At 45.7% G+C, this 14,366-nt stretch overlaps 1 protein-coding gene across 1 annotated transcript in view; it reads left to right on the top strand.

Moving 5' to 3' along the window:
- Positions 1-5,723: 5,723 nt before the first annotated feature.
- The window catches only part of HSPA12A (heat shock protein family A (Hsp70) member 12A), a gene marked incomplete at both ends in the record, with an annotated part of 156,929 nt that continues 148,286 nt past the window's right edge, over positions 5,724-14,366 (top strand). The window contains one exon of the mRNA XM_079701623.1: positions 5,724-5,811. Within this exon, the coding sequence (XP_079557749.1) occupies positions 5,724-5,811 (88 nt within the window). The remainder of the gene's footprint in view (positions 5,812-14,366) is intronic.

The raw sequence follows: 14,366 nt of genomic DNA, 5'->3' as shown, positions 1-14,366 counted from the left end.
ATCCCTGAGCTGTTCTAAGGAGCCATCTTTCCCAAAGTTCACGGCCCAATATTTGTATAACCTATACAGGAATTTGAAAATGGAGAAGATTGTGAAATGAACTCACGAGGCAGGGAATTTCATAGAGAAGAGCCCTCTTGGTTAACTGTAGATGTCTGTACCTTCTAAAGAATTTTTCTACCTCTAAAATGTGAAAAGTGGAGTCCCTGTTTGAGAGAACTAGTACCAGATTTCTTTTCGATGTAAAATTATTCCATGCCAGCACTTATTGGAATTTTTATTAACTTGTGGATCTGACCTGAACTTTGGTTGCCTAATCATCAATACTTCCGTTTCTTTATAGCCAAACTGAGAGGATATAAGGGAAAAATAAAGTTTCTGCACCGATTTTGAGAATACAAAATCAAAGACTGTCTTTTGTAGGGTAAGAATCAAAGAGTATATTTTGCAGCATAAGAACAAAAATATAACTTTTAATGTATGATATTTGAAATAAGTAAAATGTGTATCGATTTATAAGCTTTAGAATGAATATTGTCCTATGTATCATTTGTTACTTTACTGAAAAATAGAGCCATTTTGAATTCTTAATTAAGACCACTGCAAGAAAAATATAAATATACAGAAGTTCAATTTGTATTTTTCTGTACATGTCTGATAAACCTATTGTTGGAAAATTAGTTGTCTTTTTTTGAGATAATTACAAATCTACAAAAGCCAAAAATGCGATCAAAATGAAGAATTCAAAATTATAAGCTCTCTTTTAATTTATATTTGCAATAGACTTTTTATCTCCAAGTATTATTTGTTCTATGAGAACAGAAGGAATCACCATGTGTGTTTCTTCCTAAACTAAGACAATGACCGTTTTTACCTTCCCCTGTGTATGTTGCCTGGGTCCGATTCTGACTCACTAGGGGATGCCTTGAATTTTTCACACTCTTTTCCAAGCCCTAATGCTAAGATAAAAAGCACTACCCTACTTGACACAAGACCAGACCCTGGCTAGTGGATCAGAGAACGTCACACACCCACCTGTACCCTCTGGGGTAAAGGCTCAGCTGCCACATCTGGATCACCCTGTATGATTTTTATGTTTATGAGAGGCTCACCTTCCTCTCCAAATTTAGACTTTAGGACTATACACCTCATGCCATCCTGTCTCATCAGTTTTTGACAAAATGTGTAGGTAAAATTTTAGTGTTTTTTTTTTTTAAGGGTAGGCATCCCACAACTAGTCCTGTGGGTCAGTCATACTTGTGCTGATTACTAACGTGTGTCTATTTCTGTTGTTGGATATTTTAAAATAAGCTATAACTCTGAAAGGATATGATTGGAGGAAAGGGGCTGTGATCCTGTATCAAACAAACTGGAAAAAAACAGTAGGGGAACACTTAGTGCTTTCTGACTTTTGAAAGAAAGGAAACTTTGCAGCATGTAATTCTAAGGACATTATAGGGCATGAAAAAAGTAGACTCAAGCTTTTCATGGAGGAGGGAAGTGAAGTCTGTGTTTGTAATGTTTTATAGCTTCTGTAATGTCTGACTTAGTCATAAAAAACTGCAGCTGAAGTGTTCATTTAGACGATCCCATGCCTTGTACCAAGGAATAAAACAGTAAAATCTTTTTCTTCCCTTAGCTGGTGGTTCTATATTCATTCAGGAGCTATAAAGCAAGTTTCAAATTGACATCCTTTTCTAAATGGAAAGCAAGCACACCTTACATATGGAATATAAATATTTTAATAGGTACTGTTACCCATCTGCCCGGTGTTAACTTTTTATTTAAGTAGAAAGGATCTTAACATTTCTGTGTGTTAACTTTTAGTGGATGAGATCCATGTCGTGTAACAAATGTAAACACTGAGTAAATAAAGGGTTCAGGTCGAGATGCCCGTGGCTCTCACTGTATAAGTAAATTTAGAGAATCTGACTATGAAGAATGTTAGCTCTTACCCTTCAGAACAATCAAATATTAGCCCGGGGTGTAATTCTCATCACTACGTGCACCTTTCATCAAATAGATGTGCATAGACATAGGAATGATGCAGCATTTTAAAATGCATCTTTTTTTTTTTTAAACGCACGCCCAACATCTTGACAAACACTATTTAGTATGAAGTTCAAAGACACATAACCCAAGGTTAAGTTCTACCTTGGAAAGTCAGGCGGTTTAAAATGTGCTACGAAGGCCTACATGAGGAACAGGACGTGCAGCCCCGTTTTGTTGTCTCTGAACTTTGGAATTCTTTTCAGACCTCTTGCATCATGTGCAAATAAACAAAAAGAGGAGGATGCAAAAGTGAAACCAGTCCTGGCTTCGGCCAGATTTGACGCTCATTCTCTGACGATGTGCTCCTTTGGCTTGTTTTCCTCCTCTTCACATTTTCTTCTTCCTCCAGAAATATGGTGAAACTGTGTTAACACTGTCCACGCATACTGTCACTCTGGGAGTTCAGGAGGAGGAAACTGGGCCTGGGCGCCAGCCGCAGGCGGGCCACCCTCCCGCTCCCCCCCGCCCCGCCCACCGCCACCTTCCCAGCGCGGTCCTGCTGCTGCCCAGCGTTTTACTTTTTACGAGGGGGTCTGGGGGTCTGGCCTTGATGGTTCAGGCACTCCTAGTCTTGGCCTCAGGGGCTTACTTAACCCGCTTTTACTCTGTCTTGACTGCCTATCTGATAGGCAAAGCTGCTAGAAATAACTGTGTGGTCGTATTTACCGTTCATCTCTCTGTTTGCCGTGATAGGGATCATTTTTATAGACAAGGAAATCATAGAGCCAGGCAGAACTTTAGGGGTTATTCAGTTCCACCCCCTCATTTTACAGACCGCCCCCACCCCCCAAAAAAGAACTTCCCTTATAATAAGCACATAGAAGAAATAAATTCCAGTTGCTGGTGAAAGACTGTGAACGTAATTCTTCTTTCTTATCCAGGAATCAACTTATTTAATGGGTTTAAACTTAAAGAATTTAAAATTTTTCTTCACCATATGGGTAGCTAAAGGAAAAACACCTTTTATTATATACAGTGTATTTTGGTGTAATATGTGTAATTGCCCTAACTGAATATCATGTATATTCTGACAATATTAAAAGATTTAAAAATCTAAAATCCAAAATTCCTAAATTCCAAGGAAAAAAAAAAGTGTTGTACCTGTTTATAGTTATGAAGCTTGTACCATGACCTTTCAGGGGGTTTAGATGTAAAAAGTTCTGGGGCCTTTTTCAGAGGTATAGTTTTAAATGGCCTTTTAATATCTGAGTTCGCTATACTCTTGTTTGTCAAGAAAGCAGGCAGATGTTTTTGCCTTTTGGAAAAAAGTACAATAGCAAGCATGTCTCTGCCCTTACTTCATTGGCTACAAAATATATTCATGGCTCATCCCGTTGGAAGGTGATTCACCTGAGGCTTCGTTCCCGAATTAGTAATGCGGCAGGCGGCATCTCATTTAGCAAGTGGTGCTTCCCATCAATTAAATTGAAAAAAACAAGAAACAAAACTCCCTCTCTCTCTTATTCAGATACAAACTTAGGCTTTCACCTGTCAGAAGAAAACGAAACCATCCCTAACGGCTGTTTATTTGGCTGGCAGGTTCATGCCTAAGACAAAGTAATTTTTCCCCAGGTGAGTTACTCCCTCACGTTGGCATGGTGATGACGAACATTTATGAAAACTCCTTAAGTGTGTGGTCCCCGTCCCCATTCCCACAGTGTGTCACTGCTGCCGCCAAGTGACAGGTCTGAAAAAATCAGCAAATCTTAAACAATTAGAACATTGATTCCTCTTTCCAAATCCAAGGCCCCTGCTACCTGCTAGACAGAGATACCGTCTTCTTATGTGATGGGAACTAGGGGATGACGCTCTCCGCAATCAACTTGACCCTCATGGGCGTCCCTCCGGAATTCATGGCTTCTGAGAAAAGAAAGCCATGGGTGATTGAGAAAATAATCTCCTTGCCTGAACGAATATATCTAATTTTCGGGTTGAGGCTGTTTTTAGTTTCGTTTGGGTAGTTTCCCACAGTCTTATGCAAGAATTCCTACGCTACAGGAAGGGAAATTCTTTGTCGTAAAAATCCACCCGTCACACCAGAAACTTGTAACTTTCGGAACACGCCAGTGCCTGCGGACGTACGCAAAGACGGTTCTCTTGAGCAACCTCATTCTTGAACTGGGCTAAGAGCTTTTCAATTGCCGTGACATTTTCAGCCAGGGAAGTAGTAGTTGTTGCAGAGCAATGTTTTACAGGCAATTACTTTATATGATCAATGGAGCAATTTCCCTTCCAGAAAGGAACCAAAGCGATCAAGTTAAATCATTAAAGAGAGAAAGAGAGAGCGGGAGAAAGGATTCATCTCATTAGCAGGTGCCGGTGCTGCGGGCTCCGCCGCGGCGCAGAATGTCGCTGGCCCTTTAAGACAATGGCTGTGCTCCCTCCCCCGCCGCCGCCCCCTCCCCTGTCGCTGTTGACAGGTCTAAACCTCCCTAGCAGCCCATTGTGGCCGCAGTAGGAGGCACCTGCAGAAAATGTGCCAAAACCAGGCAGGGAGCAAGAGCTTTTCAATAAACTCCGCAGCTGGAGAGGAGAAGCAACACTAAACTACCGGGCGCGGAGCAGGCACGTGATGGGAAAAGGGGTCACCACCAGACACCTCCTACCGGCTTTCTGAGCGCCGGTCGGTTCAATTTGCTGACATCTTCTAGCTGGCTTTTCTCTATTTGCTTAATATGCTGAGGTATTTAGCTTAAAAGCACTAAATGCTCCATCACGATGAGCTGCTCTCTCCCTTTCCCATTTACTGTTATTAAGGACATTTCCCCGTATTTTCTCTCTCTTTCTGCCCCAAACTAAGATTGTTTACTTTTGCTTCTCTCCCATGACTGCTTACAGGCATTCTCCACCAGACGCTGCCCGCTTGATTTTACTCGTCTTTAATTCGGGGACAAGTAAAGCTCTGCACACTTAGGATCTTGTGCTGCTTTCCGAAAGCACACACATTCCGGCTGCTGTAAGCCCAGGTCTGGAAACGGCACTGCATTTCAACTCAGTAAACAGTTATTGTGCATCTTCTGTGTACCCACCACTGTCCTCAGGGCTCCCGGAAATTCAGACAGGGACAAGACGTGCTTCCCCTGTTGTACTGTTTATGGATCCAGCAGAGAGCCTAAATGGCTGTTATAACTGAATTTGTTTTGCACCCATGCACTTTTCTGTGTAGTACTTGCAGCCGCCGCCGTAGTGGAGGTGGGGGGCAGGGAGGGACCCGGGATGTGCTGGTGGTGCTGTTGTGGCTTTGTCGAGCGTGCCTTGGGAGTCAAGAGGACAGATTCGCAACGTCACATCTCCAAGACAGATGATAGATGAGAGCCTAGCATAGCCCCTCGATTTTGGCAGCGCCTTACCTTTACACACCACTTCCCAGTTCTCATGATATGTCCATCTATTTTTTTTTCTCGCTTGAAGCAGTAAGGCGTTATCTCTGTCTTACAGATGAAAACATCTGAGACTCAGGGCAAAGCACCTTGCCCAGGGCCCCACAAGGACTAGGTGGTAAGTCAAAGGCCCGCAGGGACCAGCGGCCTCCGCCGTCCCCCTAAACCTTCGCTTCCTTCTGCCTGGTGCTGCCTCTCAGACTGCCTGCCGCCCTGAGCACAGGGCTTGTGAGCGGCACGGAAGCACAGAGAGTGCCATTTTCACAGTGTTTCTCTTTCCCCCTCCTACAGATGGAGAGTGTTGGCGTGTACAGATTCTGTGGGTGTACAGCAAAGAGCAAAGTGAAGTGTGATTCAAGGTGGGAAATAACCGCTTCAGGTAGGAAATGAACTAATTTGTGTAAGTATCGAACCGGCGTCGGAAGCAGTCACCCCCAGAACGACATCCTTTTAGAGAGGGACTAGGTACGCTTAGATTTGTGCGCACGTAAGGTATTTGCTAAACCGCCGCTTGTTCAGAATTCCAGCAAGTGGGAAGAGGTGCGAGAGAAAGAGGATTGCAGAGGCACTTAAGTCATGAAGTCATTTCCCACCTACCCAAAGCCCAGGAAGGTCGCCGTCCACGCTCACAAGGACGGCGCGTAGAGCGGGACCTGGCACCCGTCTAACCTGCTGGGCGCACGCTGGCCCTGGGGGCCTGCATCTGGAGGAGACGGTCTCGCCCCTCCGCCGAGCTTGTTTACGCTTTAACATGTCTCTCCTCTCAGAGGACTGGTCCTCTTCTGCCTTCTTCCCCAGCGCCTCCCTCCAATTCTGGAGAAAACAAGCGGACTATTCATGTAACAAGAGAAAGAGTGAGCAGGGCGGGGGGAGATGCCACCGACAAACCCCATTGAAAGCCACTGGCTGTTCATTTACATTCACACTTCTAAAAGATGTTAACTAATGATGTTAAATGGTTTGCCAAAGGTCCTGGCAGGTCAGTTGTAGAAGTGTCATTTCTGCCTAATTAGGGCTCTTGTGGCTGCCCAGGGCCTCCCAGTGCAACTGGTGACAAGCCGAGAGCTGACAGCTTCAATTGGTGCCAATAGGAAGGTTGGGCCGGTCATGTTTTCCAACTCAGCCAGGTGTTTGCTGAATGGGGGAGGGGGCCTGGCGAGATCTGAGGGATTCTATGATCCTTTTTCTTTCAGGGCTCCCTCCCAAGTCCTTCCCCTTTGCCTGTCTTGTCTTATGTCAAGGTCAAGAATGGGCTTTGCTAAATCAGCAATTTGGGTTATCTCTGGGAGGTCATTAGCAATCCCTGGCCCAGACTTTTCAAGTGGTCTCAGACCCCAGATGCTAGATTTTTTTTTTCTCCCTAAAAATCAGAGGGTAGGGAAAGAAAAGTTTTAAGTGAAAAACAATAGTAGGGAGAAAACAAAACAAAGCAAAAAAGATGCATAGCCATCAAAGCATTAAACTCCTGAAGACATTCATAATATAAAATTGCTTGAGGAGAAAACAGCTGAAACATCCTGATCAACGCCTTAAATCATTTATCGAAGAAAAGACAATAGTGAAAAGAAATCCTAACATGTTCCATTGGATATAGAGTACCTGACACATAGTAGGTGCTCAATAAATAATTTATTGTTTGATTTTTCAGGAGAAAAGTCATCTGAGAAACAAAGAGTGATTGATAGAGATCCTCCTATTTCTCATGCTTACTTTCATTGTTTCTACAGCACTCTTTGAATTTCCCAGTTGACCATGAAATCATGCTAAGTTGGAGTGCAGCATGATGGGGTGATATGATTATCTTATTTTTTGTGTTGTGACTCCCTTTTTTTTTTTTTTAACAACTTAAAACAAGCAAAATACCCCTGGTGCTCAGATGACCCAGGCTCCCCAGGCTACAGCAACTATGACACAAAGAGGCAGTCCTGTGGTAGTGATAGGACGTCTGTGCCTAGAATTTGGATTTGGCATCCTGGCAGATCCTGCGGGGATGGCAGCACTGCCGATTGATTTGTGCCTGAACTGAACCTACCAGCACTGGAGCACACATGCACACACACACACTCTCACAAACACAGACACACACACACACACACACACACTGACTGAGCCTGCTATGGGGCGGTGGACAAAGAATGACAAGATTAATACATGCGCTTTTGGGAGCAGTGCTGTGTTAAAGGGAAAAAAGTGAACTGAAAAAAGCCATGTTTGTTTTATGAAAATTTAAGACCAAACCCTAAGCTTACAGTTCTGAGAAGGAGGAGGGAGACTCAGGTGATGGGTGTCTGAAGCTAAGTTTTCAGCTTCCTTCCTTCACGCAGTGATGCCTCTTCCACCCGCTGCCTCTGTTTTCTCTAACGTGGGACAATGAGAATTGGGGCCAGAAACGGAGACTGTCTCTTGGTTTTACCAAAGGAGTGTTGTGAAGTTAAATGAAACAGAGTCCATAAACACACCTAGGGTGACACCTGGTGTGTATCAGGAGCCGGATGGCCGTGAGTTCTCTCCGCACTGTCCCAGGTTCTTCATGGTTGGAGACCATGTGCTGTTCTGTGGTGTCAAGTTATTTTCTCAATACCCGGGACATATTTGAACAAAGAGAATTAATAGAATCGACTAATAGGCTGACCTCGTGAATGATGAGTGAGCAAACGAATCTAGACATTTTCAGTTTAGTTGCCTGTCTCACGCTTTCCCTCCAGGGACCTCCTTTGTCACTAAATTCCCTTAAAAGACCCACTTTGCGTTTCCGCCCGTCCGTCTCATGCCACAGCACATGCTCTTTTTCCTCTCCTTCAGCGACTTCCTTTGTTTACTTGTACCGCTTCTCTCCTGGGATATGGCTCCGCCTCTAGTCCCAGTACTAACCCCTGTCTGGGCTCTGCCTGCTACATGTGCCTCTGTCTCAAGTCCTGATCCGCAAAGCTGCCGCTGCTGGATGTGTGCTTGGAGGGCGAGTGATTGCTGTCTGGCTCTTACGAAGGCTAAGAAGTGGCCACTTAAGACTCTCCTTGTGGTTGGGAAGATGAGCATTTAGAAATCATTCTGTAAGATATTAGTGGTAAAGAAAACCTTCTGCAGCAACTAAACCAGCCTGGAAAAATAAGCCAATTAGTTACTAAAACTGAAACAAACAAATAAACTAAAAACTTCTGAGCACTTGTGAACAGAGGAAAGAACGTGTGACCTACAAGTCCGCGGGCATTAATAGACCCCAGTTGTATCGTGATAACTGATTATCACAATGGTGACCCTGGAAAGGTGGAATGGTGTTCAGTTAGACATCACCTAAACTTTTCTGAGAAGCAGGTCTGATTTTGTTTTTCCATTGTTTAAGTGGCCCTTCTCTTTGACCTTAAACCCTTACTCTGGTTGTGCTGACCTGCTGGCAGTTCTCTAGACATTTCAGGATGGTTCATGCCTCAGGGCCTTTGAACAAATTCTTCTTTATCCTTAGAATGCCTTTTCTCCCTATTGTTTTCCTGACAAATACCTACTCATGGTGCCACCTCCTCCACCAAGCTTCTCCCGATGCCCCCCATGTTAGATTGACCTTTTTCTCTTTTGTGTCCCCCTTCAGAATCTCACATTCCTCCGATACAGATGTGTGAGAAATAAATGCTCAACACTGTGTGCCGCTGAGTTTTTGAGATCGTTTGTTATGTGGCATTGTTGTGCCGATTTATAACTGACGCATGATAGAGACCAAACTACTCTTAATTGGCGAGTTTGAAATTGTATTCCACCATTAGTTCAAATGAAAACTACAGTGCACAATGAGAATAAAGTAGTTAAAAAAAAAAGAGAGAGAATCTCACATTCTTCTCCGTAATAATAATAGCGCAAGTTCCCTTTTACTGAGGACCTTCTGTTTGCCAGTTAAGTATAAGTGCTTTTGCTACTGTAGGTACTCACTGTACTGACGAGAACCCACAAGGTGCATGTTTAAGGTCACACAGCTTGAAAGCAGTGGAACAGGACCTGAGCCCGGCCAGCATGACTGGAGCACATGTACTAACCTCCCTCCATCTAGAGCCACCAGCCCACGCTGTGTCCCGTTATAAGTAGCCACCATGCTCATATGTGTTATACACATATGTATAACATACACAAATATGTAGTACAATTCAATTCCATTCAATTTTATTAAATTCAACCAACATTCAGGGTCTCTGCCATGCACCGGCCCTACACTAGGCCCTGGAACACAGAGTGATATAAGAGTGTCACCAGCCTCCAGGGCCTCACCATCTAGAATGGAAAAAAACTGAAACCACATGCCCGGATCTATCAGCATGGCAGAGACTCTGAATGTTGGTTGAAAAATAAGAGCAACGTTGGAAGACTCACACTCTGTAATTTCAGAACTCACCACAGAACTTCAATAGTCAGTCGTGTGGCACTAGAGCAGGATAGACATATAGGTCAATGGAATAGACTTGAGAGTTCAGAAATAAACCCTCACATGTGTAGTCAGTTGATTTTTTTTTTTTTTTTTTTTTTTTTTTGTGGTACGCGGGCCTCTCACTGTTGTGGCCTCTCCCGTTGCGGAGCACAGGCTCTGGACGCGCAGGCTCAGCGGCCATGGCTCACGGGCCCAGCCGCTCCGCGGCATGTGGAATCTTCCTGGACCGGGGCACGAACCCGTGTCCGCTGCATCGGCAGGTGGACTCTCGACCACTGCGCCACCAGGGAAGCCCGTCAATTGATTTTTTTTTTTTTTTTTTTTTCAGTACATGGGCCTCTCACTGCTGGGGCCTCTCCCGTTGCGGAGCACAGTCTCCGGACGCACAGGCTCAGCGGCCATGGCTCACGGGCCCAGCTGCTCTGCGGCATGTGGGCTCTTCCCGGACCGGGGCACAAACCCGTGTCCGCTGCATTGGCAGGCGGACTCTCAACCACTGTGCCACCAGGGAAGCCCGTCAATTGATTTTTGACACAGGTGCTAAGACAATTTAGTGGGGGAAAGAACAGTCTTTTCAATAAATGGTACTGGGACAACTGAATATCATACAAAGCAATGAGCCTCAAGCGCCCAGTGCACCCTCCCATCCTGGAGGTGCTGTGTGTCACGTGTAGGGCAAGACTGACTAACGCCCCAGCATGGAGAACGGCCTCAGCACAAGACCAGAAAGCTTTGCTAGAGCTGCGAGGCACCTCTGAGATCTGGGGAGTTGGGTGAAGGTTCAATAATAGCCGATTCAAGGGCAAAAAACTCTCATTTACCCTTTGGATTCTGTCTCACGCTATCCCTTATAGAGGGAAAAAGTTCATGTGTCCGTTATAGACAAGTGCCCAGTGGACACCCAGTGCATCACGTCTATCTTACCCTTCATGAGCATGAAATCCCTGTTTTAAAATCGGATTCTAAAACTTTACACGCTGTCAGGTTCCTATAGATTTTCCTGAAGTAATTCAGTGGCCCTGGGTGAGCCCTCCCCCACCCGCGTCCTGTTGACCCTCCTGCCACTACCCGACCTGCCCCTTGCATCTCTCTCTCTCTGTGCTCCTCTGCCCTCCCCCACCCGTACTAGAGCCCTTCCTCTCAGCCTCGGCAGACCACACCCATCCTTTGCCTTTGAGAACTGTTCAGGCCCGTGGCGATCTGACCCTTTCCTGCTTTGCCCTGGCATTGATGTTCTTACCACCCCTTCCAGACTTGTCCCTTAAAAGGTAAAACACTGACGGGTATGCAGATTTGGATGGAAACATGGTAAAAATTGTTTCTTGTGCCTTTTCACCACAGTAGTCCAAATTGCAGAGCTGAATCAACTGGTGCTTCTGCAAGAATGGAATGTCTCTGAAGTCTTCTGTCTTATTTTTTAAATATTTGCCAATTTGTAGTGTTTCTCCATTAAAAAATAGGCATTTGTGTTTATATATAAAAACAATTTCCTAAATTATGCCTTCCAGTGTCCTTGATACGTCCTACATTTCTTGGGGCAGGGCCGGCTTGGATGTCCGACCTCCTCTGTTGCATCGGGCCCTGTGCTTGGCTTAATGCTCTGCTGTCGCCATCTTGAAATTCTTTTTCTTTTTTTTTATATCTTTATTGGGGTATAATTGCTTTACAATGGTGTGTTAGTTTCTGCTGTATAACAAAGTGAATCAGCTATACGTATACATATATCCCCATATCCCCTCCCTCTTGAGCCTCCCTCCCACCCTCCCTATCCCACTTGAAATTCTTGATAACTTGAGTTAGGGCCCTCATTTTCATTTTGTGCTGGGCCTTGTAAATTATGTACGTGGTCCTGCCTTTGGGGTTATATGACCCCTCTGACTGCAAAGCATGGAGTTTTGGGATTAAAACCTTGACATGAATTGTCTATCGTGGCCTACCCAGTGCTTAGCGAGAGCCTAGGTGCTCTTTTAAGGAAGGAGTTCTGGGCTAAAGATGATGGAGGGTCAGGAAGGTTGGGGGCCCTGAAGGCCACCTTTGCCCAGGATCAGCCATGCCCAGCAGTGTTCTTAATGTCTGTTTACAAAGGATAAAGAGTGAACAATCATTCTGTAATTCATGTTCGGTAAGGCGTCCCGAGAGAGCCCTGTTTTTCACCTGGATCTACCAAGTCATTTGGTCAACAATTTCTGCTTCTTTGAAGTCTTCAGAAAGAAATCCCCATTGAAGCATAGCAAATTTAGAAATGGACTTTCCTTTTAAAACGTGTATACGTATGCTCTTCATTTGATTTCCTTTACGTTTGTAATCTCTTCTGTCTTATTCCAAAAGGGACTTTCAGACATACTTGTAATACAATCATAAGAATGATACATCTGAGAAACAGGCCTGGAAGGGAACCAGGGTGAAGTCAAGGGTAAGGTGAGTTCACAAGTGCATACCATGAGGTCTTGTGGATTTTGAAAGATGAGTCACAAACGTGAGTCTTGGCCTCCTTGTAGTGGAGGGGAAGAGAGGGTGAGTGGGAAGCAGCTCCCAGCTTGGCCTTCACTGTCTCCCCGTGGGATGTAGAGATGTCGGGAATATGAGTTGCGTTTTCCGGGAACCTGTTTGCCTGAGGGACCCGTCATCTCCCAGGAAATCCCAAGGTAGCGCAGGGTGACGCTTCCTCGGAGGAGAGGGTCATTTTGAGTATGTCGCGAAGTCCTGTCCCTCGGTCTGTCCCTCATCTGCCTATAGACTGGGGCTTGAGCAGGCAACGACAGAAGCCCCCCCGCTCCCGCACGTGCCTCCCCCTCTGAGGGTGGTGGGAGCCGACCAGCGCCCCGCGGTGATGACACAGGCGGTGGCTCCAGCAACCTGATGGCAGCGGCAGCAGAGGCGGTGAGCCCGGCGCTGGCAGTGTTGGTGGCACTTTCGCGGTGGCAGTGGCACCAGCACTGGCGGTGGCGGTGGCACCAGCACTGGCGGCGCCCGTCCCAGCAGGAGGTGGCACTGCACCTTGGAAGTGGATGCAGCAACGTTGCAGCAGCTGCGGGAGCCAGTCAGCTTCAGCCAGTGTGGGAGGCGGGTGGCCGAAGTGGCCCAGAGGGGGCCCTGCAGTGGCTCCATGGGTGACAGAAGCCTGGACGACGGGAAACAGCACAGAGGCCCATCCAAGGAGGTATTTGAGGATCCCCTGGAGGAAGATTCCCCCAATAGCAGGTGGGAGTTGGAGCCAAAGAAATGCTCTTTATGCTGTTAAGTGACCCCATTTTTAGCCTTAGGATAGGGTGACCCATAAAGAGATGGGTGACATAAGATTTAGAGCATTTTTTTTTTTTTGGTATGCGGGCCTCTCACTGTTGTGACCTCTCCCGTTGCGAAGCACAGGCTCCGGACATGCAGGCTCAGTGGCCATGGCTCATGGGCCCAGCCGCTCCACAGCATGTGGGATCTTCCCGGACCGGGGCACGAACCCGTGCCCCCTGCATCAGCAGGCGGACTCTTAACCACTGCGCCACCAGGGAAGCCCCCAGATTTAGAGCATTTTTGAGATAAGAACCAAGCAGCTGGTTAAGAGCAGCTCAGTTCTCCCTTATGTGGGCAGCTGAGAACTCATTCATTCATTCATTCACTCAGTGATTGTTCAACAGACATCAGTGGAATCCTTCTGGAGTCAGGTTTCAGAGATCTGAACTGGCTCTGCCATTTGCTAGTCTGTGATCTTGAGAAACTTGTGTGATTCTCTACACCCCAGTTTCTCCATCTGTGACATGAACTATGAATAATATTAAGTATTCACCTCAGTGGGTTTTAAGAGAATCGGATGCCCATGAAGTTTTTAGCAGAGTGGCTGGCACCAATTAAGCATCCAATAAGTGTGAGCTATGGTGAAAGGTTATGAGATGTTCATAATCCCTCATTAACTAAAGTAGCATTTGTCCACATAATGAAATGCTGTGTTGCCGCCGTCCAGAAGGATGCGCTCTGTTACCTGTGGCTGCGGCGTGGTGGAGAGATTATGGGTGCTTCGATTGATTTGATTTAATTACTTTTGTTATCTGCCTTTCAGGATTTTTCCAGAGCACATGAACTGTATATGAGATTTTCAAACAGCAGAGAAAGAAATCCCACGTGACCATCTCTTTGGTGCATTAATCTGTTCCCTGACACCTCTGTCTCCCACATGCTTGAACAGTTCCCGTGAAGAGAGGCACAAGGGCACTCAGGGCAGCTTATCAAATCTGTTGGCAGCTCTGACTCTCAGAAAGTCCTTCTGTAGACTGTTTGTAGTCTCTGACAGTTATGTTTCTTGTTCATTTATTCATTTAACAAATACGTGTTAAGTGCCTCATATATGCCAGGCACGGTGATAAATTCTAGGGAGACAATGGTGAACGGGAAGCCTGTAGGCTTCCTTCATGGAGCTGGTAATTCAGTGAGGTCCTCAGACTGTAACCCAGTAATTAAATAAATATGTCATTAGGAGTGGGAGTGCACAGCAAAGATGACGGGGAAGGGGAGTTGGGGGAACGTCCCTGGGAGGT

This window comes from Hyperoodon ampullatus (assembly GCF_949752795.1).
Source record: "Hyperoodon ampullatus genome assembly, chromosome: 1".
Lineage (NCBI taxonomy): Eukaryota > Metazoa > Chordata > Mammalia > Artiodactyla > Ziphiidae > Hyperoodon > Hyperoodon ampullatus.
Note: the sequence above shows the minus strand (reverse complement) of the source record. Positions and strands in the feature narration are given on the sequence as shown.